General features: G+C 44.0%; 2 protein-coding genes across 6 annotated transcripts in view; one reads left to right on the top strand and one right to left on the bottom strand.

Moving 5' to 3' along the window:
* Window positions 1–26,680, top strand: part of LOC120997021 (WAP four-disulfide core domain protein 5-like) — an 884,590-nt gene that overhangs the window by 163,074 nt on the left and 694,836 nt on the right. The window lies entirely within an intron of this gene.
* The window catches only part of LOC120997019 (stewaprin-a-like), a 184,945-nt gene that overhangs the window by 51,902 nt on the left and 106,363 nt on the right, over window positions 1–26,680 (bottom strand). For 2 of the 4 annotated variants that reach the window (XM_040426927.1, XM_040426926.1), the window contains exon 2: window positions 19,718–19,867. The exons of the other annotated variants lie outside the window; for them this stretch is intronic. In XM_040426927.1, coding sequence (XP_040282861.1) covers window positions 19,718–19,867 — 150 coding nt within the window. The remainder of the gene's footprint in view (window positions 1–19,717; window positions 19,868–26,680) is intronic. 4 annotated transcript variants of the gene reach the window in all.

Here is a 26,680-nt window from a genome sequence, read left to right as displayed (position 1 = left end):
TCTGTACTTTTTTGGAAATTATTTCAATAAAAAGTAAAAAAAAAATAAAAAAATTAAATAAAAACTGTGCCAAACAGCTAATTTTTGGCAAATTTCCCTTTTTAAACCGTTTTTTCCAGTAACAAAGCAAAGCAAAGTCAAACAAAACTTTATATTTATTACCCTGATTCTGACGTTTACAAAAACACCGCATATGTGGTCGTAAACTGCTGTTTGACCAAACGGCAGGGCGCAGAAAGAAAGGAACGCCGTATGGTTTCTAGAAGGCAGATTTTGATGGCCTTTTTTTTTGCCACCATGTTCCATTTGAAGAACCCCTGAGGCACCACTAGAGTAGAAACTCCATAAAAGTGACCCCCATCTAAGAAACTACACCCCTAAAGTTATTTAAAGCTGATTTTACAAACTTTATTACCCTTTAGGTGTTCCTCAACAGTTTATGGCAAATGGAGATGAAATTTCAGAATATCTATTTTTGATATCCTTGCATTACAAAAATGTAATATAGAGCAACCAAAAATCATATGTACCCTAAAAATAGTTCCAACAACACTGCCATCTTATCCCGTAGTTTCCAAAATGGGGTCACTTTTATGGAGTTTCTACTCTAGGGATGCATCAGGGGGGCTTCAAATGGGACATGGTGTAAATAAACCAGTCCAGCAAAATCTGCCTCTACGCCCTACCGTGTGCCCGTACAGTAGTTTACTTCCACATATTGGGTGTTTCTGCAAACTACAGAATCCGGACAATAAATATTGAGTTTTGTTTGGCTGTTAACCCTTGCTTTGTTACTGGAAAAAATAGATTAAAATGGAAAATTGGCCAAAAAATTTAATTCCTAAATTTCATCTCCATTTGCCAATAACTGTTGTGGAACACCTAAAGGGTTAACACAGTTTGTAAAATCAGTTTTGAATACCTTGAGGGGTGTAGTATCTTAGATGGGGTCACTTTTATGGAGTTTCTACTCTAAGGGTGAATCAGGGGGGCTTCAAATGGGAAATGGTGTAAATAAACCAGTCCAGCAAAATCTGCCTTCCAAAAACCACACGGCGCACCTTTCCCTCTACGCCCTACCATGTGCCCGTACAGTAGTTTACGGCCACATATGGGGTGTTTCTGCAAACTACAGAATAAGGGCAATAAATATAGAGTTCTGTTTGGCTGTTAACCCTTGCTTTGTTACTGGGAAAAATTGATTAAAATGGAAAATTTGCCAAAAAATCAAAATTCTGAAATTTTATCTCCATTTGCCATTAACTCTTGTGGAACACCTAAAGGGTTAACGAAGTTTGTAAAATCAGTTTTGAATACCTTCAGGGGTGTAGTTTCTAGAATGTTTTTTTTTTTTTGGGTGGTTTCTATTATGTAAGCCTCACAAAGTGACTTCAGACCTGAACTGGTCCTTAACCAGGCGTCATTGCGGCGGCTCTCCCAGGCTACGCTAACGCCGATTGGCGGCATCTCGCGTGAGCCGAGATTTCCTGTGAACGCGCGCACACAGGCGCGCGCGTTCACAGGATCAGAAGGTAAGCGAGTGGATCTCCAGCCTGCCAGCGGCGATTGTTCGCTGGCAGGCTGGAGATGTGATTTTTTTAACCCCTAACAGGTATATTAGAAGCTGTTTTGATAACAGCGTCTAATATACCTGCTACCTGGTCCTCTGGTGGTCCCTTTTGTTTGGATCGACCACCAGAGGACACAGGTAGCTCAGTAATATGTAGCACCAAGCACCACACTACACTACACCCCCCCTGTCACTTATTAACCCCTTAATCACCCCTCTGTAAGGCTCCATTCAGATGTCCGTATGTGTTTTGCGGATCCGATCTATGTATCCGTGGATCCGTAAAAAACATACGGACGTCTGAATGGAGCCTTACAGGGGGGTGATCAATGACAGGGGGGTGATCACCCCATATAGACTCCCTGATCACCCCCCTGTCATTGATCACCCCCCTGTAAGGCTCCATTCAGACATTTTTTTGGCCCAAGTTAGCGGAAATTTTTTTTTTCTTTTTTTCTTACAACGACTCATATTCCACTAACTTGTGTCAAAAAATAAAATCTCACATGAACTCACCATACCCCTCACGGAATCCAAATACGTAAAAATTTTTAAACATTTATATTCCAGACTTCTTCTCACGCTTTAGGGCCCCTAGAATGCCAGGGCAGTATAAATACCCCACATGTGACCCCTTTTCGGAAAGAAGACACCCCCAGGTATTCCGTGAGGGGCATATTGAGTCCATGAAAGATTGAAATTTTTGTCCCAAGTTAGCGGAAAGGGAGACTTTGTGAGAAAAAAAAAAAAAATCTATTTCCGCTAACTTGTGGCAAAAAAAATAAATTTCTATGAACTCGCCATGCCCCTCATTGAATACCTTGGGTGTCTTCTTTCCAAAATGGGGTCACATGTGGGGTATTTATACTGCCCTGGCATTTTAGGGGCCCTAAAGCGTGAGAAGAAGTCTGGGATCCAAATGTCTATAAATGCCCTCCTAAAAGGAATGTGGGCCCCTTTGCGCATCTAGGCTGCAAAAAAGTGTCACACATCTGGTATTGCCGGACTCAGGAGAAGTTGGGGAATGTGTTTTGGGGTGTCATTTTACATATACCCATGCTGGGTGAGAGAAATAGCTCGGTCAAATGCCAACTTTGTATAAAAAAAATAGGAAAAGTTGTCTTTTGCCGAGATATTTATCTCACCCACCATGGGTATATGTAAAATGACACCCCAAAACACATTTCCCAACTTATCCTGAGTACGGCAATACCACATGTGTGACACTTTTTTGCAGTCTAGGTGGGCAAAGGGGCCCACATTCCAAAGAGCACCTTTCGGATTTCACCGGATATTTTTTACAGATTTTGATTTCAAACTATTTCTCACGCATTCAGGCCTCTAAAATGCCAGGGCAGTATAACTACCCCACAAGTGACCCCATTTTGGAAAGAAGACACCCCGAGGTATTTCGTGATGGGCATAGTGAGTTCATGGAAGTTTTTATTTTTTGTCACAAGTTAGTGGAATATGAGACTTTGTAAGAAAAAAAATAAAAATAAAAATCATCATTTTCCGCTAACTTGTGACAAAAAATAAAAAATTCTAGGAACTCGCCATGCCCATCACGGAATACCTTGGGGTGTCTTCTTTCCAAAATGGGGTCACTTGTGGGGTAGTTATACTGCCCTGGAATTCTAGGGGCCCAAATGCGTGCGAAGTAGTTTGAAATCAAAATGTGTAAAAAATGGCCGGTGAAATTCTAAAGGTGCTCTTTGGAATGTGGGCCCCTTTGCCCACCTAGGCTGCAAAAAAGTGTCACACATGTGGTATCGCCGTATTCAGGAGAAGTTGGGGAATGTGTTTTGGGGTGTCATTTTACATATACCCATGCTGGGTGAGAGAAATATCTCGGTCAAATGCCAACTTTGTATAAAAAAAATGGGAAAAGTTGTCTTTTGCCGAGATATTTCTCTCACCCAGCATGGGTATATGTAAAAAGACACCCCAAAACACATTGCCCAACTTCTCCTGAGTACAGCGATACCAGATGTGTGACACTTTTTTGCAGCCTAGGTGGGCAAAGGAGCCCACATTCCAAAGAGCACCTTTAGGATTTCACCGGCCATTTTTTACAGATTTGGATTTCAAACTCCTTACCACACATAAGGGCCCCTAGAATGCCAGGGCAGTATAACTACCCCACAAGTGACCCCATTTTGGAAAGAAGACACCCCAAGGTATTTCGTGATGGGCATAGTGAGTTCATGGAAGTTTTTATTTTTTGTCACAAGTTAGTGGAATATGAGACTTTGTAAGGAAAAAAAAAAAAAATCATCATTTTCCGCTAACTTGTGACAAAAAATAAAAAGTTCTATGAACTCACTATACCCATCAGCGAAAACCTTAGGGTGTCTACTTTCCGAAATGGGGTCATTTGTGGGGTGTTTGTACTGTCTGGCCATTGTAGAACCTCAGGAAACATGACAGGTGCTCAGAAAGTCAGAGCTGCTTCAAAAAGCGGAAATTCACATTTTTGTACCATAGTTTGTAAACGCTATAGCTTTTACCCAAACCATTTTTTTTCATCCAGACAATTTTTTTTAATCAAAGACATGTAGAACAATAAATTTAGAGAAAAATTTATATATGGATGTCGTTTTTTTTGCAAAATTTTACAACTGAAAGTGAAAAATGTCATTTTTTTGCAAAAAAATCTGTAAATTTCGATTAATAACAAAAAAAGTAAAAATGTCAGCAGCAATGAAATACCACCAAATGAAAGCTCTATTAGTGAGAAGAAAAGGAGGTAAAATTCATTTGGGTGATAAGTTGCATGACCGAGCAATAAACCGCTAAAGTTGTGGAGTGCCGATTTGTAAAAAAGGGCCTTGTCACTAGGGGTGTATAAACCTGTGGTCCTTAAGTGGTTAAAAAGTGGATTTTTGAAAATTTCAGAAAAATTTCAAAATTTGCTTCTAAACTTCTAAGCCTTTTAACGTCCCCAAAAAATTAAATGTCATTCCCAAAATTATCCAAACATGAAGTAGACATATGGGGAATGTAAAGTAATAACTATTTTTATAGGTATTACTATGTATTATAGAAGTAGAGAAATTGAAACTTGGAAATTTGCTAATTTGCTAATTTTTCTAAATTTTGTGTAAATTTGGTATTTTTTTATAAATAAAAATGATTTTTTTTTTTACTCCCTTTTACCAGTGTCACGTAGTACAATATGTGACAACAATCTCAGAATGGCCTGCATAAGTCAAAGCGTTTTAAAGTTATCACTACATAAAGTGACACTGGTCAGATTTGCAAAAAATGGCCTGGTCCTTAAGGTCAAAATGAGCCCGGTCCTTGAGGATTTAACCCTGCTACCCTACTCCCAAAGTCTAGTCAGGTAGAACAGGACGTATGTTCAAATGATGACCATGATTGTTTTGAATTAATGAAAACTGAAACAAAAGAACTTGACAATGTAACTGAGACACCGATACCTAATGCTGATTTTGAGCTTTTTGTAGATGGATCCAGATATTACCTCGATGGAAAGCCATACACAGGATATGCTGTGACTACCTTGGAGGAAGTTGTGAGACAGGGATCACTCCCACCTGGATGTTCTGCACAAGAGGCAGAGCTGAAAGCACTCACTGAGGAATGTATTATGGCTGAAGGTCAGACTGTAAACATTTACACTGACTGAATCTGTAGCTCAGTTGTTTAGAGCTTTAGTGCTGCCTAAGATGGTGGCCATTGTTAAGGTACAGCCCCATACAAAAGAACAAACTAAAGAAGCAGAAGGAAACCATCGAGCAGATGTGGCTGCAAAACAAGCTGCTCTGCTACCCCTCCATATAACAGGCCATGTAGTGGACATAGTTAGTGTTGAGCACGAATATTAGAATAGCAGAGAGCTAGAAGAATTCTAGAATTCACGAATATTTAGAATATAACGCTATATATTTGTTATATTGGATATTCATTTTTTTTTTTCCATCTGAACACATGATTTCTCTCTGCTTCTTGCTTGTGGGCCAATGAGATGGAAGTAATGTCAAGTTCACAACAATACTTAGTGCACCAATCAGTAATCTGTAGTCAGACCAGCTAAAATGTGAAGTTCCCAGTCACAGTACCATTATAAAAATATATAAATTTAAATATTGTAACATGATTAAAAAATGTATAAGACATTAAAAAGGGGAATGAAAGTGACAGAAAAAACGCCATCCGGGCACTGCACACATACCAAAAAAGTAACAAGCGTATCTTAATACAGTGTAATTACAGCACGTTTAAACATTGGTAAGGCCTCTTTCACACTTGCGTTGTTGGGATCCGGCGTGTACTCCATTTGCCGGAGGTGCCCGCCGGATCCGGAAAAACGCAAGTGAACTGAAAGCATTTGAAGACGGATCCGTCTTCAAAATGCTTTCAGTGTTACTATGGCAGCCAGGACGCTATTAAAGTCCTGGTTGCCATAGTAGTAGTGGAGAGCGGGGGAGCAGTATACTTACAGTCCGTGCGGCTCCCGGGGCGCTCCAGAATGACGTCAGAGCGCCCCATGAGCATGGATGACGTGTCCATGTGATCACGTCATCCATGCGCGTGGGGCGCCCTGACGTCACTCTGGAGCGCCCGGGGAGCCGCACGGACGGTAAGTATACTGCTCCCCCGCTCCCCACTACACTTTACCATGGCAACCAGGACTTTAGCGTCCTGGCAGCCATGGTAACCATTCAGAAAAAGCTAAACGTCGGATCCGGCAATGCGCCGAAACGACGTTTAGCTTAAGGCCGGATCCGGATTAATGCCTTTCAATGGGCATTAATTCTGGATCCGGCCTTGCGGCAAGTGTTCAGGATTTTTGGCCAGAGCAAAAAGCGTAGCATGCTGCAGTATTTTCTCCGGCCAAAAAACGTTCCGTTCCGGAACGGAAGACATCCTGATGCATCCTATACGGATTTCTCTCCATTCAGAATGCATTAGGATAAAACTGATCAGGATTCTTCCGGCATAGAGCCCCGACGACGGAACTCTATGCCGGAAGAAAAGAACGCAGGTGTGAAAGGGCCATAAATGAGTTATTCATATAAGAGATGAGTCTCGGCAATGCTAACCACATTGCCTAAGGTGTTACACATTCTAGCACAAGGAAATACATAAGCTGGGATTAATGTAAAGTAGTAACCAGGTGGAAAAATAACCCGGAACCAGCAAAGCTAGAGCAGAGACTCACCTCAAATAGGTAGTGTGCAGAAATGACCAGGATGGCGCTACCCTGATGCACGTTTCAGCGTGCCTTCGTCCGGGGGTAACGCCATCACTGTGAACCACATATTTAAATACTAGTACCACCAATCAGATGCAGGTTTTAACATAATCATAATTTTCATCACCTGCGTGTGTATCGGCGCCCAGAGTTTCGGTCAAACCGTGCCCCGCTCTCCTCCCGGCCGGCGTCCCGCCACCACGCCCCCAAGCACATGACAAAGTCATGTGATGTGACGGTCTTGTTCTGAATCATTTCGACCTATCTACTCTTGAACTGCAATTGTCTTCCTTGGACCTTTTTTCCTGCATTTGCACGTTTAGGGACAATATGAATTTTCTTTATGAATTTTTCTTTCTTTTTTAATTCATTTTTTGTGATTACTTTTAACTGTGGTATTATGTGGCATCCCTTATGTTTATTGTTTATTTAAAAAAAAAATTCATTTATTATTTTATTATTTTTACATTTTTATTGATTCATCATACCTTTTTCTCACTTTAACTTCACTATTTCACTTTATTTGTTTATATACATCATGGAAATCATGTTTTTCATCACTGTTACATACAATGTTTTTGTGTGTTTTAAATGTATTTTGCACATTCATATTTGACACTATATGTCATATCACATATTATTATTATTATTATTATTATTATTATTATTATTATTATTATTATGATTTTTCTATGTTATTTTCATTTAATATTTTTTGTATTTATTGATTTATAATCATATATTTTGTGCAATCATGGGTCTTATTTGTCCAAGAAAGAATGAACACTTTTAATTATGTATTTCTACATTTTATTTGGGTATACAAAAGCATGTATCTTTGTACAATTGTAGGTTTATTTGTCTAAAAAGTATGAATATTCTTGATGCGAATTGTCAGTGGCAGTGATTAATTACTGATTATAGAATCGTATGTTCTTCTTTTCCTCACCTGCGATGCGGGCGTGCGGTGTGGCAGCGCTGCGCCCGGCACCTCTCGCCTGTGCATCCACACGCCGAGACCGTCACATCACATGACTTTGTCATGTGCTTGGGGGCGTGGAGGCGGGACGCCGGCCGGGAGGAGAGCGGGGCGCGGTTTGACCGGAACTCTGCACGCTGATACACACACAAGTGATGAAAATAAAAATTATGATTTTGTTTAAATCTGCATCTGATTGGTGGGACTAGTATTTAAATATGTGGTTCACAGGGATGGCGTTACCCCTGGACGAAGGCATGCTGAAACGTGCGTCGGGGTAGCGCCATCCTGGTCATTTCTGCACACTACCTATTTGAGGTGAGTCTCTGCTCTAGCTTTGCTGGTTCCGGGTTATTTTTCCACCTGGTTACTACTTTACATTAATCCCAGCTTATGTATTTCCTTGTGCTAGAATGTTTAACACCTTAGGCAATGTGGTTAGCATTGCCGAGACTCCTCTCTTATATAAATAACTCTGACTCATTTACCATTGTTTAAACGTGCTGTAATTACACTGTATTGAGATACGCTTGTTACTTTTTTGGTATGCGTGCAGTGCCAGGATGGCGTTTTTTCGGTCATTTTCCTTCCCCTTTTTAATGACTTATAAATTTTTTAATCATGTTACAATAAAAATATATATATTCTTATAATGGTACAGTGGGAACTCCATTTTTCTGTTTTTGCTGGATATACTCGGGAGCTTGTACCAAGTTATTTGATTAGCTGTCCCATTACCTGTCCCATTACCTTGTCCTTAATTTTGGGGTGGGTACTTACACTTGTTTTTCAATTAAAATGTGAAGTTGCACGTAGTGCGATAAAATACTCTAATCACTGCCGATTAGCGCAATCGCGAATATATTGGAGCACTTGACTCTATCTGCATATAAAGCTATTGTAATGTTCTGCCGTGCCAACCATTTTCTCCAGTCTCAGGAAACTTATACCAGCTTGAAAAATGTAGCCAAATTGACCCACACTTGTATTTCGCATTACGCGATTTTTACATTGCCGATTTATCACTTTCAATAAAATATTCTCAAATTCTCAAAATTTGCAAATATATGACAAATATTCTACAAAATATTAATGAAATTCAAATATAGCCCCTGCCGCTCATCACTAGACATAGTGCCTCTTGTAGGGGAGGTGGATCTGGATGTGCTCCAGAAATTCCAAGAGCAAACTCTGAAGCAGAAAAAAGAAGAGTGGGTAAGAAGAGAGGCAGAGAAGAATCAGGAGGGTTTGTATGCTGTAAATGATACATTTTGCCTTACTAGGGAACTATACCCAATGATGTGTGCCTTATCCCAGTCCAAAGAAGCAATGGTGAGTCTGCTAAATTATGGATGGGTGGCCCCAGGGTTCAACAATGCCGATGCAAAGTTTGTTCAAGGGTGCATGGTCTGTGCTTGCCATAACATAGGGAGGACAGTTAAGATGCCCCCAATGTGCATTCCAAAGCCCTTATACCCGTTCCAGAGACTGCAGATTGACTTCATTCAACTTCTAAAGGTAGGCACATATGAGTATGTTCTGGTATGTGTGGACCTCTTCTCAGGCCAACAGCGAAGGCTAATGCAAAGACTGAAGCCAAAAAGCTCTTATCTGAGGTAGTTTGTAGATTTGGGGTTCCAGAAGTAATCAAAAGTGATAGAGGAACTCATTTCACTTCAGAAGTATTACAAGAGATACTTTATGCTCTAGGTATAGAGCAAGCGTTTCACACACCTCACAGACCGCAAAGTAGCGACAAGGTAGAACGCCTGAAGGGAATTTTAAAGTTAAAGATCCAGAAGGCCATGGCAGAGACATTAAAGTCATGGACTGAATGTTTGCCTATTGCATTGTACTCAGTCAGAGTGACCCCCTTCCCACAGGAAAACTCAGTTAAGTCCATATGAGGTATTGTTTGATACTGCTCCAAGGACAGGCCTATATTTTCCCCAACAGCTTCAGGCTATTCATTCTGACATGGCACAGTATGTGGGAGCATTGTACAGGAGATTACAGTAGACTCACAATTGTATTTTCAGTTCCATTCCAGATCCTTCTTCATTGGAAGGGACTCATGCGTTGAAACCTGGATATTGGGTTACGGTCAAAAGGCATGTGAGAAAGACTTTGGATCCTCGGTTTGATGGACCATTCCAAGTCCAGCTAACTACACCAACCTCTGTGAAATTGGAGGGAAGACCAACGTGGATCCACGACAAACACTGCAAGAAGTTGATCAAATCATGAGTCTGGAAAAATGTAAAAAAAAAAACAGTGATAAACGAACAAACTCCTCCCACACAAGTGATGGTCACTATGGCTCCGTTTTACCCAGAACCTTCCGCTGCGGAACAGACAACAGTTGTACCACCTACTCTACTCACATCTACCTTGAACTACAAATGCACATACTGTGGAAAGAATGCTGTGGAAAACCTAACTGATTGCATATATTGTATATATACAGTTGCAAGAAAAGGAATGTGAACCCTTTGGAATGATATGGATTTCTGCACAAATAGGTCATAAAATGTGATTTGATCTTCATCTAAGTCACAACAATAGACAATCACAGTCTGCTTAAACTAATAACACACAAAGAATTACATGTTACCATGTTTTTATTAAACACACCATGTAAACCTTCACAGTGCAGGTGGAAAAAGTATGTGACCCCTTGGATTTAATAACTGGTTGAACCTCCTTTGGCAGCAATAACTTCAACCAAACGTTTCCTGTAGTTGCAGACCAGACGTGCACACCGGTCAGGAGTAATTCTTGACCATTCCTCTTTACAGAACTGTTTCAGTTCAGCAATATTCTTGGGATGTCTGGTGTGAATTGCTTTCTTGAGGTCATGCCACAGCATCTCAATCGGGTTGAGGTCAGGACTCTGACTGGGCCACTCCAGAAGGCGTATATTCTTCTGTTTAAGCCATTCTGTTGTTGATTTACTTCTATCCTTTGGGTCGTTGTCCTGTTTCAACACCCATCATCTGTTGAGCTTCAGCTGGTGCACAGATGGCCTTAAGTTCCCCTGCAAAATGTCTTGATAAACTTGGGAATTCCTTTTTCCTTCGATGATAGCAATCCGTCCAGGCCCTGACGCAGCAAAGCAGCCCCAAACCATGATGCCCCCACCACCATACTTCACAGTTGGGATGAGGTTTTGATGTTGGTGTGCTGTGCCTCTTTTTCTCCACACATAGTGTTGTGTGTTTCTTCCAAACAACTCAACTTTGGTTTTATCTGTCCACAGAATATTTTGCCAGTACTGCTAGTGGAACATCCAGGTGCTCTTGTGCAAACTGTAAACGTGCAGCAATGTTTTTTTTGGACAGCAGTGGCTTCTTCTGTGGTATCCTCCCATGAAATCCATTCTTGTTTAGTGTTTTACATATCGTAGATTCGCTAACAGGGATGTTAGCATATGCCAGAGACTTTTGTAAGTCTTTAGCTGACACTCAGGATTCTTCTTCACCTCATTGAGCAGTCTGCGCTGTGCTCTTGCAGTCATCTTTACAGGACGGCCACTCCTAGGGAGAGTAGCAGCAGTGCTGAACTTTCTCCATTTATAGACAATTTGTCTTACCGTTGACTGATGGACAGCAAGGCTTTTGGAGATACTTTTATAACCCTTTCCAGCTTTATGCAAGTCAACAATTCTTAATAGTAGGTCTTCTGAGAGCTGTTTTGTGCGAGACATCATTCACATCAGGCAATGTTTCTTGTGGAAAGCAAACCCAGAACTGGTGTGTGTTTTTATAGGGCAGTGCAGCTGTAATCAACACCTCCAATCTCATCTCATTGATTGGACTCCAGTTGTCTGACACCTCACTCCAATTAGCACTTGGAGATGTCATTAGTCTAGGGGTTCACATACTTTTTCCACCTGCACTGTGAAGGTTTACATGGTGTGTTCAATAAAAACATGGTAACATTTAATTCTTTGTGTGTTATTAGTTTAAGCAGACTGTGATTGTCTATTGTTGTGACTTAGATGTAGATCAGATCACATTTTATGACCAATTTGTGCAGAAATCCATATCATTCCACAGGGTTCACATACTTTTTCTTGCAACTGTATTAAAGGACTCAATGACTGACAAATTGGGCTCACTCTCATAGTGCACCTTTCAAGGTGTGGATTCCACTGGTTGTGTAGGTCCAGGGTTAGATCGAAAAGATGACTCCTGTAAAAGACCCTCTGGATGGATGCTTGACATCCCACAATTTGTGAGGATTTTCCCACTTTGTGTAGGCAGGACGGTCTTAAAGTTGTCATTGGTTGTCCGCAGGGAGATAGGGAGGGCGTCACAGACAGTGGAATAATGATAAAAAGAGGGGAATAATGTGAGAGTTATGGTCCATACATCTACTGGTTATACTGATATTTCATATAAATGAATATTTATATAGTTGTATTGCTTGATTCAGTGAGAGCTTTAAACTTATCATATTCCTATGTCTTGTGACTGGTCTAGCTGAGGATGTCTCCAGTAAAGTTGTTTGTCAGTACGTGCCATGTCAGCATAATATGAGGAGAAGGGAGCATTTCATACAACCATGAAGAAGATTGGGAAATGTATCTTTTGGTCAAATTTGTCCTTATGTTCCAACAAATTCTAGGAAATGTTATTCAAATGAAGGACACAGATGTCCACAATCTGTGTCCAAGTTGGATTCAGTTCCTGGGAACCTGACCTTTAATTTAGAGTCTTGTCTAAAAGATTTATTACCTAGTTATATAACTGTAAGATATTGCCAATATGTATCACGTGGAATTATGTAACCTATACTGTCCAATTATATGCAGTGTAACCGCCTTATAACCCCAGTTACTCCCATATCCTAAAGGTATATAATAAAGGGTTTGGGGCGGTCTCCAGAGAGATCTCCACAGACACATCAACTGTGATTGTCTCTGAGTGTCGACTAATTGATTTAATTATTTAATATTGATTACCTGTACCTGAATATTGAACTACTCCCACAATATGTATGTGCTATTCCCAAACTTCAACCAAGAAAGATTAATGGGGTCATTTATTAAGATCGGCGTTTAAAATGTCAGTCTTAAAGAGGACCTTTCATGGGTTTATATTAATTGGGATAAATACCTTTACTTGCAGGTATCCCCCGCTGATGCTGCCACCCTGCCTGATTTTTTAAAATATCGCTCCTCTGCTCAGCAGGGGGTACCCTGCAAGTAAAGGTATTTATCCCAATTAATATAAACCCATGAAAGGTTCTCTTTAATTACCCCTATATCTGGCAGGCCTCTAAATAACTTTGGGGCATCCTCTGCCAGTCTAAATATAAGCCAGCTTCCGAAGTGTCTTACATTTAGACCATTTTCTATGACTAAAACAGGCATAGAAAATGATGAATGAGACGAGCCCACTGGCCCGTCCCCTTCCCTGCCCACATCACGACCACATTTTTAGACCTGGCGTGAGCGGGGAAAAGTCACATATTGTGCTGCAACTAACCGTTGCGCTGCAATCTACACCAGGAATGCGCCTAATATAGGAGTATTTCAAGATAATAAACGACCGCCTAAATTTCAATTGAGTGGAGACGCACCGACAGGGATTTCTGCCTAGTACTTCACGTTATCACTCAGAGATGTAATCATGTGCTACCCTGTGCATTGTAACACACACTAATATGCTATTTTCCTAAACTATAACTAAACAAAATAAAAATTAGCTGTTTGTTTAATATTTCAGGTGTTGTCACTGTGATTTCAGATACTATCTATCCTCTGGATGGTAAAACACATGTTGTAGAGTTTTGATCTTATCCACACCTCTCCCACCTTCCCTAAAAATAAAAAATAAAATATATATATATATATATATATATATATAATAAAGGCAAAAATGGGAGGCAGCACCAATATAGATATAGAATAGCCGGGTGCACGCTCTGGGGGCTGAAGCTTACCCAAATATAATGTGCAACAAAGAGCAGCACTCCAACGCAGGATAAAATAAAATCCAAGAAACAATTTTCACCCATGGTGTAGCGACGTTTCGGCTCTACAATTGAGCCTTTCTCAAGCTAAGAGAAAGGCTCAATTGTAGAGCCGAAACGTCATTACACCATGGGTGAATACATTTTCTTGGATTTTATTTTTTCCTGCGTTGGAGTGCTGATCTTTTTTGCACTATATATATATATATATATATAAATATATATAAATGGAAAAGTTGACAGCACTCCAAAGGCTATAAAACAATGAAAAAGTTTATTCACCCATGTGGAACAATACAGCAGCAGCGATGTTTCGGCTCATCCATAGAGCCTTTCTTAAGCATCCATTTTTCTTTATTTTGATTCATTGTCGGTGCTGCCAAACTTTTCTTTATATATATATATATATAATCTTATAAAAAGACACCTGTCTGGATGTTCTTTATGCGCGACCAAACGACTAGCCGGATCTTCACCAAATTTGGCACACAGGTACATCAGGTGTCTGGGAAGGTTCTAGACTGGGTGTCAGCTCTCTAGGACTTACCGTTCTCAAAAAAATTACCTGCATTAGCAAATAGAAGCCAGCAAGCCTTTCACTTAAATCCGAACTGCCATTTACACGGTCACATGTCCCATATTTGCCTGTCAATAGAAGCTCACAGGTAATACTCCAGGTTGCCATAACAACCGATCACAAGTTTTAGCAGTTCGCAGATCCTGAAATATTCAGTCACATGACGTATTATGGCAAATTTACCCTGCATGGGGGGCAAAGGCCACTATTAAACGGACGAGCGCTGTGAAGTTCACTGTTAAAGGGGGGGGCACTGTGAAGGTCACTGTTAAAGGGGCGGGCACTGTGGAGTTCACTGTTAAAGTGGTGGTCAATGTTAAAGTGGCAGGCATTGTGGAGGTCACTGTTAAAGGACCAGGTACTATGGAGGTCACTGTAAAAATGGAAAGAACTGTTGAGGTCACTGTTAAATGGGTGTGCACTGTAGAGGTAACTGTTAAAGGGGTGGGCATTGTGGAGGTCACTGTTAAAGGGGCGTGCACTGTGGAGGTAACTGTTAAAGGGGTGGGCATTGTGGAGGTCACTGTTAAAGAGGCGTGCACTGTGGAGGTCACTGTTAAAAGGGCGGTCACTGTTAAAGGGGTGGTCATTGTTAAAGGTGCGGGGACTGGGTAGGTCACTATTAAAGGGGTGGGCACTGTGGAGGTCCCTGTTAAAGGGGCGGACACTGTGGAGGTCTCTGTTAAAGGGGCAGGCACTGTGGAAGTTACTGTTAATGGGGCGGTCACTGTGAAGGTCACTGTTAAAGGGGTGGTCAATGTTAAAAGGGCGGGTACTGTGGAGGTCATTTTTAAAGGGGCAGGCACTGTGAAAGTCACTGTTAAGGGGGCTGGCACTGTGGAGTTCACTGTTAAAGTAGTGGTCAATGTTAAAGGGGCAGGCATTGTGGAGGTCACTGTTAAAGGGGCAGGTACTATGGAGGTCACTGTTAAAAGGGCAAGAACTGTGGAGGTCACTGTTAAATGGGCGAGCACTGTGGAAGTCACTGTTAAAGAGGAGGGCACTGTGAAGGTCACTGTTAAAGGGGCGTGCACTGTGGAGGTAACTGTTAAAGGGGTGGGCACTGTGGAGGTCATTGTTAAAGGAGTGGCCACTGTTAAAGGGGCGGGCACTGGGTAGGTCACTATTAAAGAGGTGGTCACTGTGGAGGTCACTGTTAAAGGAGCGGGCACTGTGGAGGTCTCTGTTAAAGGGGCAAGCACTGTGAAGTCACTGTTAATAGGGCGGCCACTGTGAAGGTCACTGTTAAAAGGGTGGTCAATGTTAAAGGGGCAGGCACTGTGGAGGTCACTGTTAAATGGGCAGACACTGTGGAGGTCACTGTTAAAGGGGCGGGCACTGTGGAGGTCACTGTTAAAAGGGCAGGCACTGTGAAGTCACTGTTAATGGGGTGGCCACTGTGAAGGTCACAGTTAAATGGGTGGTCAATGTTAAAGGGGCAGGCACTGTGGAGGTCACTGTAAACGGGGCAGTCACAATAAAGGGATGGGCAATGTGGAGGTCAATGTTAAAAGAGCAGGCAGTGCGGAGGTCACTGTTAAAGGGGTGGGTACTGTGGAGGTCACTGTTAAAGGGGCAGCCACTATGAAGGTCATTGTTAAAGGAATTGTTAATGTTAAAGAGCTGGGCACTATGGAGGTCACTGTTAAGGGGACATACACTGTAGAGGTCACTGTTAAGGGGGCAGGCACTGCGGAGGTCACTGTTAAAGGGGCGGTCACTGTTAAAGGGGCATGCACTGTGGAGGTCACTGTTAAAGGGGCAAGCAGTGTGGAGGTCACTTTTAAAGGGGCGGGTAATGTGGAAGTCACTGTTTAAGGGGTGAATACTGTGGAGGTCACTTTTAAAGGGGCATTTACTGTGAAGGTCACAGTTAAAGGGCCTTGCACTTTAAATGTCACTTTTAAAGGGGCGGCCACTATGAAGGTCATTGTTAAAGGAATGGTCAATGTTAAATGGGCAGGCACTGTGGAGGTCATTGTTAAAGGGGCATTTACTGTGAAGGTCACAGTTAAAGGGCCGGGCACTGTAAAGGTCACTTTTAAAAGGACGGCCACTATGAAGGTCATTGTTAAAGGGTGGTCAATGTTAAAGGGGCAGGCACTGTGGAGGTCATTGTTAAAGGGGCATTTACTGTGAAGGTCACAGTTAAAGGGTCGGGCACTGTGAAGTTCACTAATAAAAAGGGGTGGTCAATGTTAAAGGGCAGGCACTGTGGAGGTCACTGTTAAAGAGGCAGGTAATATGGAGGTCACTGTTAAAAGGGCAAGAACTGTGGAGGTCACTGTTAAATGGGCGAGCACTGTGGAAGTCTTTGTTAAAGGGGAGGGCACTGTGAAGGTCACTGTTAAAGGGGCGTGCACTGTGGAGGTCATAAAGGGGCCATCACTGTTAAAAGGGTAGGCACTGGGTAGGTCACTATTAAAGGGGTGGACACTGTGGAGGTCACTGTTAAAGGGGCGGCATTGTGGAGGTCACTGTTAAAGGGGAAGGCACTGTGGAGGTTAATGTTAAAGGGGCGGCCACTGTGGAGGTCAATGTTAAAGGGGCGGCCACTGTGGAGGTCAATGTTAAAGGGGCGGCCACTGTGGAGGTCAATGTTAAATGAGCAGGCACTGTGGAGATCACTGTTAAAGGGGTGGGCACTGTGGAGATCATTGTTAAAGGGGCGTGTACTGTAGAGGTCACTGTTATGGGAAAACTGTTGATATCTTTTTACGACACACAGAGACATTAAATGAAATAGATGAAATATACCTGTGAGAAGCCGGGTCTTTCTGCTAGTATATATATATATTTTTGTCAAAATGACAAAATAAAAAAGGAATGTCCTCACAGGTAGCTGCTTTTGATGTTCTGCAGCAGCTGCGGCTGTGTTATAGGGCAGTAATTGCAGCTAGAAGGCACTGCCAGGCACAGCCAGCGACCTCTTCTCACTCCTGGGCTGACAGTTTTCCCTGTCTGCTCATATTCTACACAATCCTTCCTCTGTCTAATTCCGGCATTCCCTTCTCTGTCCCTGACACTAGAATACAATCCTGATTGTGTCTTTTCACTGTCCCTAAAATAGTTTTCCTGGCAGACCCTGCAAGTCCCAACCGCCCTCATCCACAGCCCAGCACAGAAGGACGTTCTGCTCGCTCTGTTCGGGCCCCTCCCTGTCTGCGGCAGCACTGATTGGCTCATCCATGCTGTCTGTCAGCCCGGGGTCCAATCAGGGCAGGCCCCCCCCACTTCCTGTCAGGGTCATGTGAGAACCCTTCTTCTTCCTCTTTTTCCCGCTGACACGTGCACTAAAATTATGTTAGGTGCCGTTATAGTGGACTCATCCGAAACAGACCTGAAAAGGGTGATAACGAGTCTGGTTGAGCGCAGTCCTCACCTCTGACCACCAGGACCTCGCCCTGCTCTAGACTGCAGGGTCTAATGTCAGGGTCAATCAGCAGGAATTACATTTCTCGGCCACCAGTAATAATTTGATGCATCACAATGGACGGTCAATGATACATCTCAGTCTCATTTTTCATCTTCTGCTTTATTACATTGATAAATGTCACTATGATCGCTGAGAAGGAGGAGAAATCTGCCTTTAATGGGGGTGTATTCAGACTAAGCACCTGGGGCAGTGGATCCGGCCCTGAGTGTCTTCACCGCTGTCACCTCCAGGTTTATCTGCAACTAGAGAAGGAAAAGCCGCGAGAAGAGAGAATTACTGAGGCTGATCAGCGATGTGTCCTCCGCTGTGAGGGACGGAGATGCATCCAGCCGGCCGCACATCACTTATTACACTTCGATGCACAGTGAGCTACAATCTATGAAGCAGCATTTCTCTTTTCCTGGACAATCACTGTCCACTTCACAGCTTCCAGGTGGCAGATTGGGTGGGCACCTGATCCGGCGTGGTGGTGGGCATGTTCTCTGGAGAAGAAATGGTCATTGAGTTAGATTTTCCAGATATAACTATAGAAACATTAGACACAAAGTATCGACACTACATATCCTGAGAGACTGGAAGAGCGGCATCAATGAGAGAGATATCCAGATAATGGCAGAATAGTGAGTGCAGCTCTGGAGTATAATACAGGATGTAACTCAGGATCAGTACAGGATAAGTAATGTAATGTACACAGTGACTCCACCAGCAGAATAGTGAGTGCAGCTCTGGAGTATAATACAGGATGTAACTCAGTATCAGTACAGGATAAGTAATGTAATGTACACAGTGACTCCACCAGCAGAATAGTGAGTGCAGCTCTGGAGTATAATACAGGATGTAACTCAGGATCAGTACAGGATAAGTAATGTAATGTATGTACACAGTGACTGCACCAGCAGAATAGTGAGTGCAGCTCTGGAGTATAATACAGGATGTAACATATTATACAGTACAGGTACTGTATAATATATATGTACTTAATGGAAATGTATGTAATGGCAGTAGAAACATTACTTCTAGAGGAGCACACAGAACCTTGTGGAGCTCTCATATGATGACACATGAAGTGATCACAGGTCCACACTTTGGAAGATTAATGTGCTCATAGTAACAGAGTAACATAGTTACATATTATATAAGACCGAAAAAAGACACTTGTCCATCCAGTTCGTCCTGTCATCATGCAAGTTGATCCAGAGGAAGGCAAAAAAAAAAACCTGTGGGGTAGAAGCCAATTTTTCCCACTTTGGGGGGGAATAAAAAATTCCTTCCCGACTCCAATCAGACATCAGAATAACTCCCTGGATCAACGACCCCTCTCTAGTAGCTATAGCCTGTAATATTATTACAGAAATACATCCAGGCCCCTCTTGAAGTCCTTTATTGTACTCACCATCACCACCTCCTCAGGCAGAGAGCTCCATAGTCTCACTGCTCTTACCGTAAAGAATCCTCTTCTATGTTTGTGTACAAACCTTCTTTCCTCCAGACGCAGAGGATGTCCCCTCGTCACAGTCACAGTCCTGGGGATAAATAGATGATGGGATAGATCTATGTACTGACCCCTGATATATTTATACATAGTAATTAGATCTCCCCTCAGTCGTCTTTTTTCTAAAGTGAATAACCCTAATTTTGATAATCTTTCAGGGTACTGTAGTTGCCCCATTCCAGTTATTACTTTAGTTGTCCTCCTCTGGACCCTCTCCAGCTCTGCTCCTTGCGTTAGTCCTCACAGTCATGTGATGCAGTTACAGTCCTGATAATTGCTGGGCTGCCTGCCACCAGTGAAGCTGAATTTACCTCTGAGATGTGTTTGTGGGGAAGCAGATTTTGGCAGATCAGGTGGAGCTGGTCATGTAACCATACAGCTGTCAGATTCCTTCACCAGGTGACAAATCCTGTCTAATAATGAGCTCCATCTACTTGTTGAGTTTGGTTTCTAATGAACTTACCCTCGATGGGATCTATGCATTGTCTGGTGCCCCGAATCCTGCAGCACTTTTGCTTTCCAGGACAGTCATCGTCCGATTCGCACTGATCAGAAGGAAGAAATGGAAGACGAGAGTTTGCTAATGGATCTAGGGGACATTTTCCAGGTTTCTCTGTAAATAAAGAAGTTGATGTGTCACAAACGTATCAGGTAGTTACATGTAGCCTCTTATAAACCAGATTCAGAAAGTGACAAATATCAGTAATAAACACTTTGGTGAAATGATCCCGTCTGTGACCAGCTTTGTTCTTGGTGGAAAGATTGTCCTTGTGTTGACAGAACTGTCTCATTCAGAAGGACCAGAGGCATAACCAGGGGCGTTGCTGGGGTCTGAAAACATCCGGGGCTCAAGACCACTGAGTGGAAATTTGCATAATAAGAATTAACATACAAGCCAACGCACTTAAATAACAGGTTTTATGTCTATGGAGGTTCCGGAGATGGCTATGTACAGCAATCGGCTGACTCTGCCACTCCATCCATTTCAGGTGGGCTTCACAGGATACAGAGCCTCCATTATCGTGATATGAGGAGGGAGGGGGGGGGGGGTGGGAAACCCATAGGACCCTCACCAATCCAATAGTGAATAGGGGACTACTTTCTTTAACTGGAAATTGGAATAATCTTTTAATGCTGTGTGAGACAGTGACAGGTCTCACTCAGGTTAGAGGCAAGGAAGGGGTGGATAGTGCGGTCCACACCCCTGTTCCACCACAGGTGAGAGAAGCTGGAGGTAATCAGCCTGGCATAAGGCACCTCCCAGAGTGTCAGAAAGGGGGTAGTGTGCTACCTGTGGACAGAGGCCTGGAGGCTCTGTCTGGGTGGTCTCAGCTGGGCAAGGCTGAGGGACCACAAGGCTTGGAGATAGCCTGGAGTTGGGGGACACAGCGACGCCTGGGAGGGTCGCAGGGCCATAGTCAGGCAGACTACTGAGCCCCAATCCCCCACAAGAAATACTGAACTGGAGACAGTGGGCGTACTGTGCTCTGTACAGCCAGGAGGCTGTGGGACCTTGGCTGACAAAGCCGCATGAGTTCACAGGGTGTGAACTGGGACCTAGGTGAGTCAGGAAATTTTATGTTTAGTTAGAGCCTGGACGGGCGAGTGTTTATTATTTTATGTGGATGTCACATGTGTTAGGTGAAGCTGCGACTTCATGATAACCTGTATTGGTTGGAGTGTGCACAATGAATACACTGTTTGGACCTGAAACCTGGTGTCCTAAAGGCGTATCTGTGAGAATGACCCCCGGAGAAGAGCTAACCCCCTACAATTGGTGTCGGATGCGGGCAGGTGTCCCTGCTGATAAGTAAAAGTGCTGGAAGCCTGCTAGTTTGCAGAGCAGAGACTGCTGATGTTAAACTGGACATTTTCTTTTTTGTGGTGCAAACAGTGCAGGATTTAAAGGGCCAGAAGCCCAGTACAAGAGACTGAGCAGTGGAAATGGCTGCAAAATGGTATAGCCCGTGGGAGAAATCCTGCGAGTTAGTGATCGGCGGAATCCCGCTGGGGGTCATTCTAGACTCCCGCCAGCAAGTGTCTCGGGTCCTGCCTGAAATTCTGGACTTTGTAACAAGGGGGCCAGAGACAAAAACTACGGTGTCACTGACCTTTGTGACGGACTATGGCTCTGTGCAATGGGAGCTGTTAAAATGTGAGACACTGGAAGTGGAATTTGTACTGGGCAAGGACTTTCCATTGTTTGGGCAGTTGTGGAGCGTAGATCCTGATAAAAGGCAAAGATATGCCGTTGCCAAGGGCAACCGTCGGGAAGACAAAAAGGTGGAGAGCGGCGCGGTTCTCAGGAGTGCATATCTTCCCTGCGACTGTGTCCGGAGTCCTAGAGAGGAAGTGCGGAGGTGCAGTAAAGCTGTTGCTAGGAGCAACCACAACCTTGATGAGTCCGAGAGAATGTCACTGCTTTACCAGAATGGTGGATTACAAAGGGTAAGACTGTTCCTGTTATTAACTATGTGAAAGACCCAGTGACAGTGAGCCGGCGGCAGGGGATACCTGCTGGGCCGGTAGGTAATAAGTCTGTGTCTGGACAGGCGGATAAGCCTGCTGTGATCGCTCCCTCGCAGAAATCTACAGGGGAGAAGGTTTCTGTGTTACCTCAGTTGCCCATGACCAAAGCTAGTTTTGGGATGACAAGGATCCGGGATCCCATGCTAGCCCGGGTAAGAGGCAGCACAATATTCAAACCTGAGACTGGTAAAATATTAAAGGTGCTGGACAGTCGTGCGGATAAGGACTGTCCGCTGATTTTCACTGAGCGTGAGACTCCAATGAGAACAGAGACTGATGAATTTGATGTTACAGATACGCTCATGCATGAGGGAGTGTTGGGCCGTGATATCGGTTTGTTGTTGTGGGGTAAGATAGACACTTCTGCAGATAGTGACGAAACTCCTGCAGAACCTGTACCTGTCCCTTTAAGTGAAGGTCTAAGGGAGCTGCACTTTGACCTGCATGGGGAAAGAATATTGACCATTGGAAACAATGGTGCTGGTCAAGTGCAAAGTGATGGTGACAAAAGTGCGGAAATGCATAAGGAAAATATGATGTCATATGAAATATGTGGTGACAGTGATATAACTTTTCCGTTGCAGGTTGTGGTCAGGGGAGAAGCGCCCCCTGGTGGTAAAAATGTAAATGATGATAAAACTTTATTTTCTGCATCTGCTATGTTTCATGAAGCGCGATATGACGTAATCAAAAGGTTTGAAGACATGCATATAAGTAGTGTGGAGCAAAGCCCAGCTCCAGCTCAGTGTTTGAAGGTGCAGGAAAATATGATAGGGCTAGAGGGTGTACCGCACGGACCAGAGGTGGAAATGCAGTCTCCACAATGTTGGTTGGTTACTAAGGAAGTGTCCCAGGTGGGGATTAGCTCATCGGTGCCCCTAGAGGTCAGGATTAATAATGACATGAGCGGTATAGGTGACGTATGTGCTGTGACCGATAGCAACCCAGAGAGTGAAGCTACCATGTCAAGGTCCTGTGAAACAAAGGTGGTTACTAGTAGCGACCAGACAGTTATATCTGACGAGATGAGAATTAAGTCGGGTGACGTCAGCCTAGGGTCTGAAGCCCATATCCAGACAGTTGTAGGTGACCTGACACGACAGTACAGCTGCAAACAGGAGGATGATCTCTCTCTCTCCTCACACTCCCGAGAAACATTAGAGACGGGACTAGCTGTCTTCACAGAGCAACTGAAGAAGGCTTCAGAAAGGGCAAAGAAGGAGAGCCAGAAAGAGAATGGTGATACTCCTACATCTGCTGAAGCAGAGCCGAGCAAGGAGCAGCTGGAACCGGAGGCCAAAAAGCGGGGCACTTCCCACAAGCTTGTGCAAAAAGCTGAAAAGAAACTGCTGAAAAACATGGAGTTGGTGGTTCAGCGCCTGGAGAAACAGGGTGTGACATACAAAAAGATGGAGAAAACCAAGAACAAACTTCAGCGAGGATTGGATGATCTGATGGTGGACCTGGACCACCAGAAGCAAGTTATGTCTAATCCAGCGAAGAAACAGGAGAAGTGTGACTGGCTCCTAGCTGAAGAGAAATACATCTCGGCTCGATATGTTGAAAAAAGTGACCAAACAGAGACTGATGCTTGGGAAAAGGAGACCAAGGCCCTCTCCTTGGCTAAAGCCCTGGAAGAAGCGCTTGAGGAGCATGCTGAATTGGCGAGGCTGAACAAGCAACTCAGAGCAGAGACTGAAAATCTCATGAGCTTAAAAGATGAGTTGGAGAAATCTAAGTGTGCTCTCGAGCAGCAGGTGGAAGGTGAGAAACCTGAAGAGGAGAGTTCTCTGGAAGACGTCAAGAAGCCAGAGCCTGTTAAAAATGGGACTGGAGAGGGTGGCACTGTGGTGCTGGCTGTGGCAGAGAAGATGGAAGATGCTTCTGCTAAACCAGATGATGGGGCGTATAGCCTAGGCCTGGAAGACGTCCCCTCTGCATACAAGGCCTTCCAAATAGCCAGCAGCCTGCTGGGGAAGAAGTTTGAGGAGGTGAACGATCAGTTTTCGGATCCGGGCTATTACAATGGGCTGTATCTCCTGACTCCTCCACAAAATGAGAACAGGGTCCTGGGTAAGCCTCTGGAGAAAATGACAGAAGACGAGGAGTCTGCTGAAGACCCTGGTGAATGCTGCCTCAATGAGAAAGAGGGGGAGGGGTTAACAGGGCAAGTTTATGGTGCCATGTCCGAGAAGGATGAGAAGGCGGTCAAAGAGACTGGAGACTTCAAGAAGACAAAGACTGAAAAAGTTAAGGCCGATATGTTGGTTGACATGAAGTCCCCAGGTTCTACAGAGACCAAAGTTAAGCCAAAGGGAGCCACGGCCGAAGTGGAAAAAGCCGCTAAAGAAGCAGAGGTCTCTGAAACTGCCACCGTAGCTGGCATAACTACTGTTGGAAAGAAGGAAGAAGTGACCCAGATGCACGTAAAAGAAGCGAGTAGGGGCAAGCATGCTCTGCTGAAGGAACCCTGCAAAGCAAAGGAGAAAGTGTCGGGATATGACCATGACTCGGAACAGTTCAGGCAAGAGCTGCAGCAGTCCAAGAAAGGACGTGAGGCGCATGTACAGGAGCCAAAGGATCTAAAAAGAGAGAGAGATCAAAATATATGACAGCGCATCATTATCACTCAGGGAAAGAGTAGGAAAAGAATATCTGGCCATGAGATGGGCACATGAGGCCTTTAGGCAGTTTCGGTTAGGCAAGATGTTGGTTTTGGTGATAAACCAAGCTCTGCTGGCGTGGGTCTGGCAGAACAAAGGGAAGGTACGTGTCACCGAGGTTCCTGGCCTCGGTGAAATAAGAACCGGTAATTCTCTGTGTCAGCAGCAGCTAGTGCTCGCTGACACTGGGTTACTTAGTGTGGCTGTAAAGCCAATCTGGGCCGGTTCTTATTGGGAGCAGCCAAAGAGCAGGGTGGGTGGCTGTTCCCCACGTCCAGGCCAGGTTGATACCCTCTCACCAGCCTCCCGTGGTTATGCAGGTGTTCACCCTCACGGGCTTGAACAAAGGGGGGGGATATGTGAGACAGTGACAGGTCTCACTCAGGTTAGAGGCAAGGAAGGGGTGGATAGTGTGGTCCACACCCCTGTTCCACCACAGGTGAGAGAAGCTGGAGGTAATCAGCCTGGCATAAGGCACCTCCCAGAGTGTCAGAAAGGGGGTAGTGTGTTACCTGTGGACAGAGGCCTGGAGGCTCTGTCTGGGTGGTCTCAGCTGGGCAAGGCTGAGGGACCACAAGGCTGGGAGATAGCCTGGAGTTGGGGGACACAGCGACGCCTGGGAGGGTCGCAGGGCCATAGTCAGGCAGACTACTGAGCCCCAATCCCCCACAAGAAATACTGAACTGGAGACAGTGGGCGTACTGTGCTCTGTACAGCCAGGAGGCTGTGGGACATTGGCTGACAAAAGCCGCATGAGTTCACAGGGTGTGAACTGGGACCTAGGTGAGTCAGGAAACTTTGTTTAGTTAGAGCCTGGACGGGCGAGTGTTTATTATTTTATGTGGATGTCACATGTGTTAGGTGAAGCTGCGACTTCATGATAACCTGTATTGGTTGGAGTGTGCACAATGAATACACTGTTTGGACCTGAAACCTGGTGTCCTAAAGGCGTATCTGTGAGAATGACCCCCGATGAAGAGCTAACCCCCTACAGCTGAAATAAAATTTGTAAAAAAAAAAATGAAAAAATGTAAAGGTGCATTTTGTGTCCCTCGCCAACTCTGCGTACAATTATCGGGAAGGAACAGTTCCGTCCTGATAACTGTCTGCTGCTTGTTAGTGGAGGGGAAGAACTACATTTACACTTACATGCTGGTGTCATGGAAGATGTGTGCACACCTTGTACTTGTTCCGCTGATCCGCTACTTGAGGGCTGCGCGGGCATGAGTTCAGTCACTTCGGTGCGCAATCCCGTCCTGTGGCGCATGATCCCACGAGACTCGTGACCTCCCGTGGCGGGTCTTGCGGGATCACGCGCCGCAGGATGGGATTGCGCACCGAAGTGAATGAACTCATGCCCGCGCAGCCCTCAAGTAGCGTATCGGCAGAACAAGTACAAGGAGGGTGGGGAGATGATCTGTGGTCCAGGTCCAATCAATATTAAAGGGCCTTGGAATAGCCAAAAATGCTACCAGCATAACATAACATTCGGGGCACTGGACAAAACATACGGGGCTCAAGCCCCGAATATTTTGACCTAACGACGCCCCTGGGCATAACAGTAAAACCAGTAGATGTTCCATAGCTTTGTCCGTGTGGACTCTTGACAATCATTGAACCCTAACCTACAATGATGGTGTTGGTCAGATATAATTCTTCTGACTTTCTCTTTGCTTGGATTGTATATACTATAGGTTGAACCTAGAGATTAGCAAATCGAAGCTGACAAAGTCGAATTCGTTCAGAATTTCAAGAAACTTTTTATTCTGAATGAATCCGAATTTCCTCTCGCTTCATGGTAACGAATTGCAATTTTTCCTAACAATGGTGGCTAAAATGGCAGCTACACATGTGAGGACATAGAGCAAGGAACTCTGGGAAAGCAGGATGACCCATAATGCCATGCATGCAGCCAATCAGCAGCCAGCCAGCCCGGTGATGTCACAGCCCTATAAATACGGCGGCCATCTTAGATTCTGCGATTCACCATCGTACTTTGTTCAGGGACAGACGTTTCAGGCGCTAGGGAGAGTGAAAGAAAACCTCAATGTGGAAAAATAAAGTGCTATGTTGAAAAGCCTTTAGTGGCTTATTTCTGTGGAAAAAGAGAAATATATACTCTGTTCACTTCTGCAGCTATATATGGTGAAAGCGTTTAGTGCTCTATTATAGTACAATACGAGAAAAATAGACACTGTTCACATTTGGTGTTATTTGCGGTAAAAGCGTTTCTT

Source organism: Bufo bufo, chromosome 4 (assembly GCF_905171765.1).
Source record: "Bufo bufo chromosome 4, aBufBuf1.1, whole genome shotgun sequence".
Taxonomy (NCBI): domain Eukaryota; kingdom Metazoa; phylum Chordata; class Amphibia; order Anura; family Bufonidae; genus Bufo; species Bufo bufo.
The sequence above is the reverse complement of the archived record's forward strand: the minus strand, read 5'-3'. Positions and strand labels throughout refer to the sequence as shown.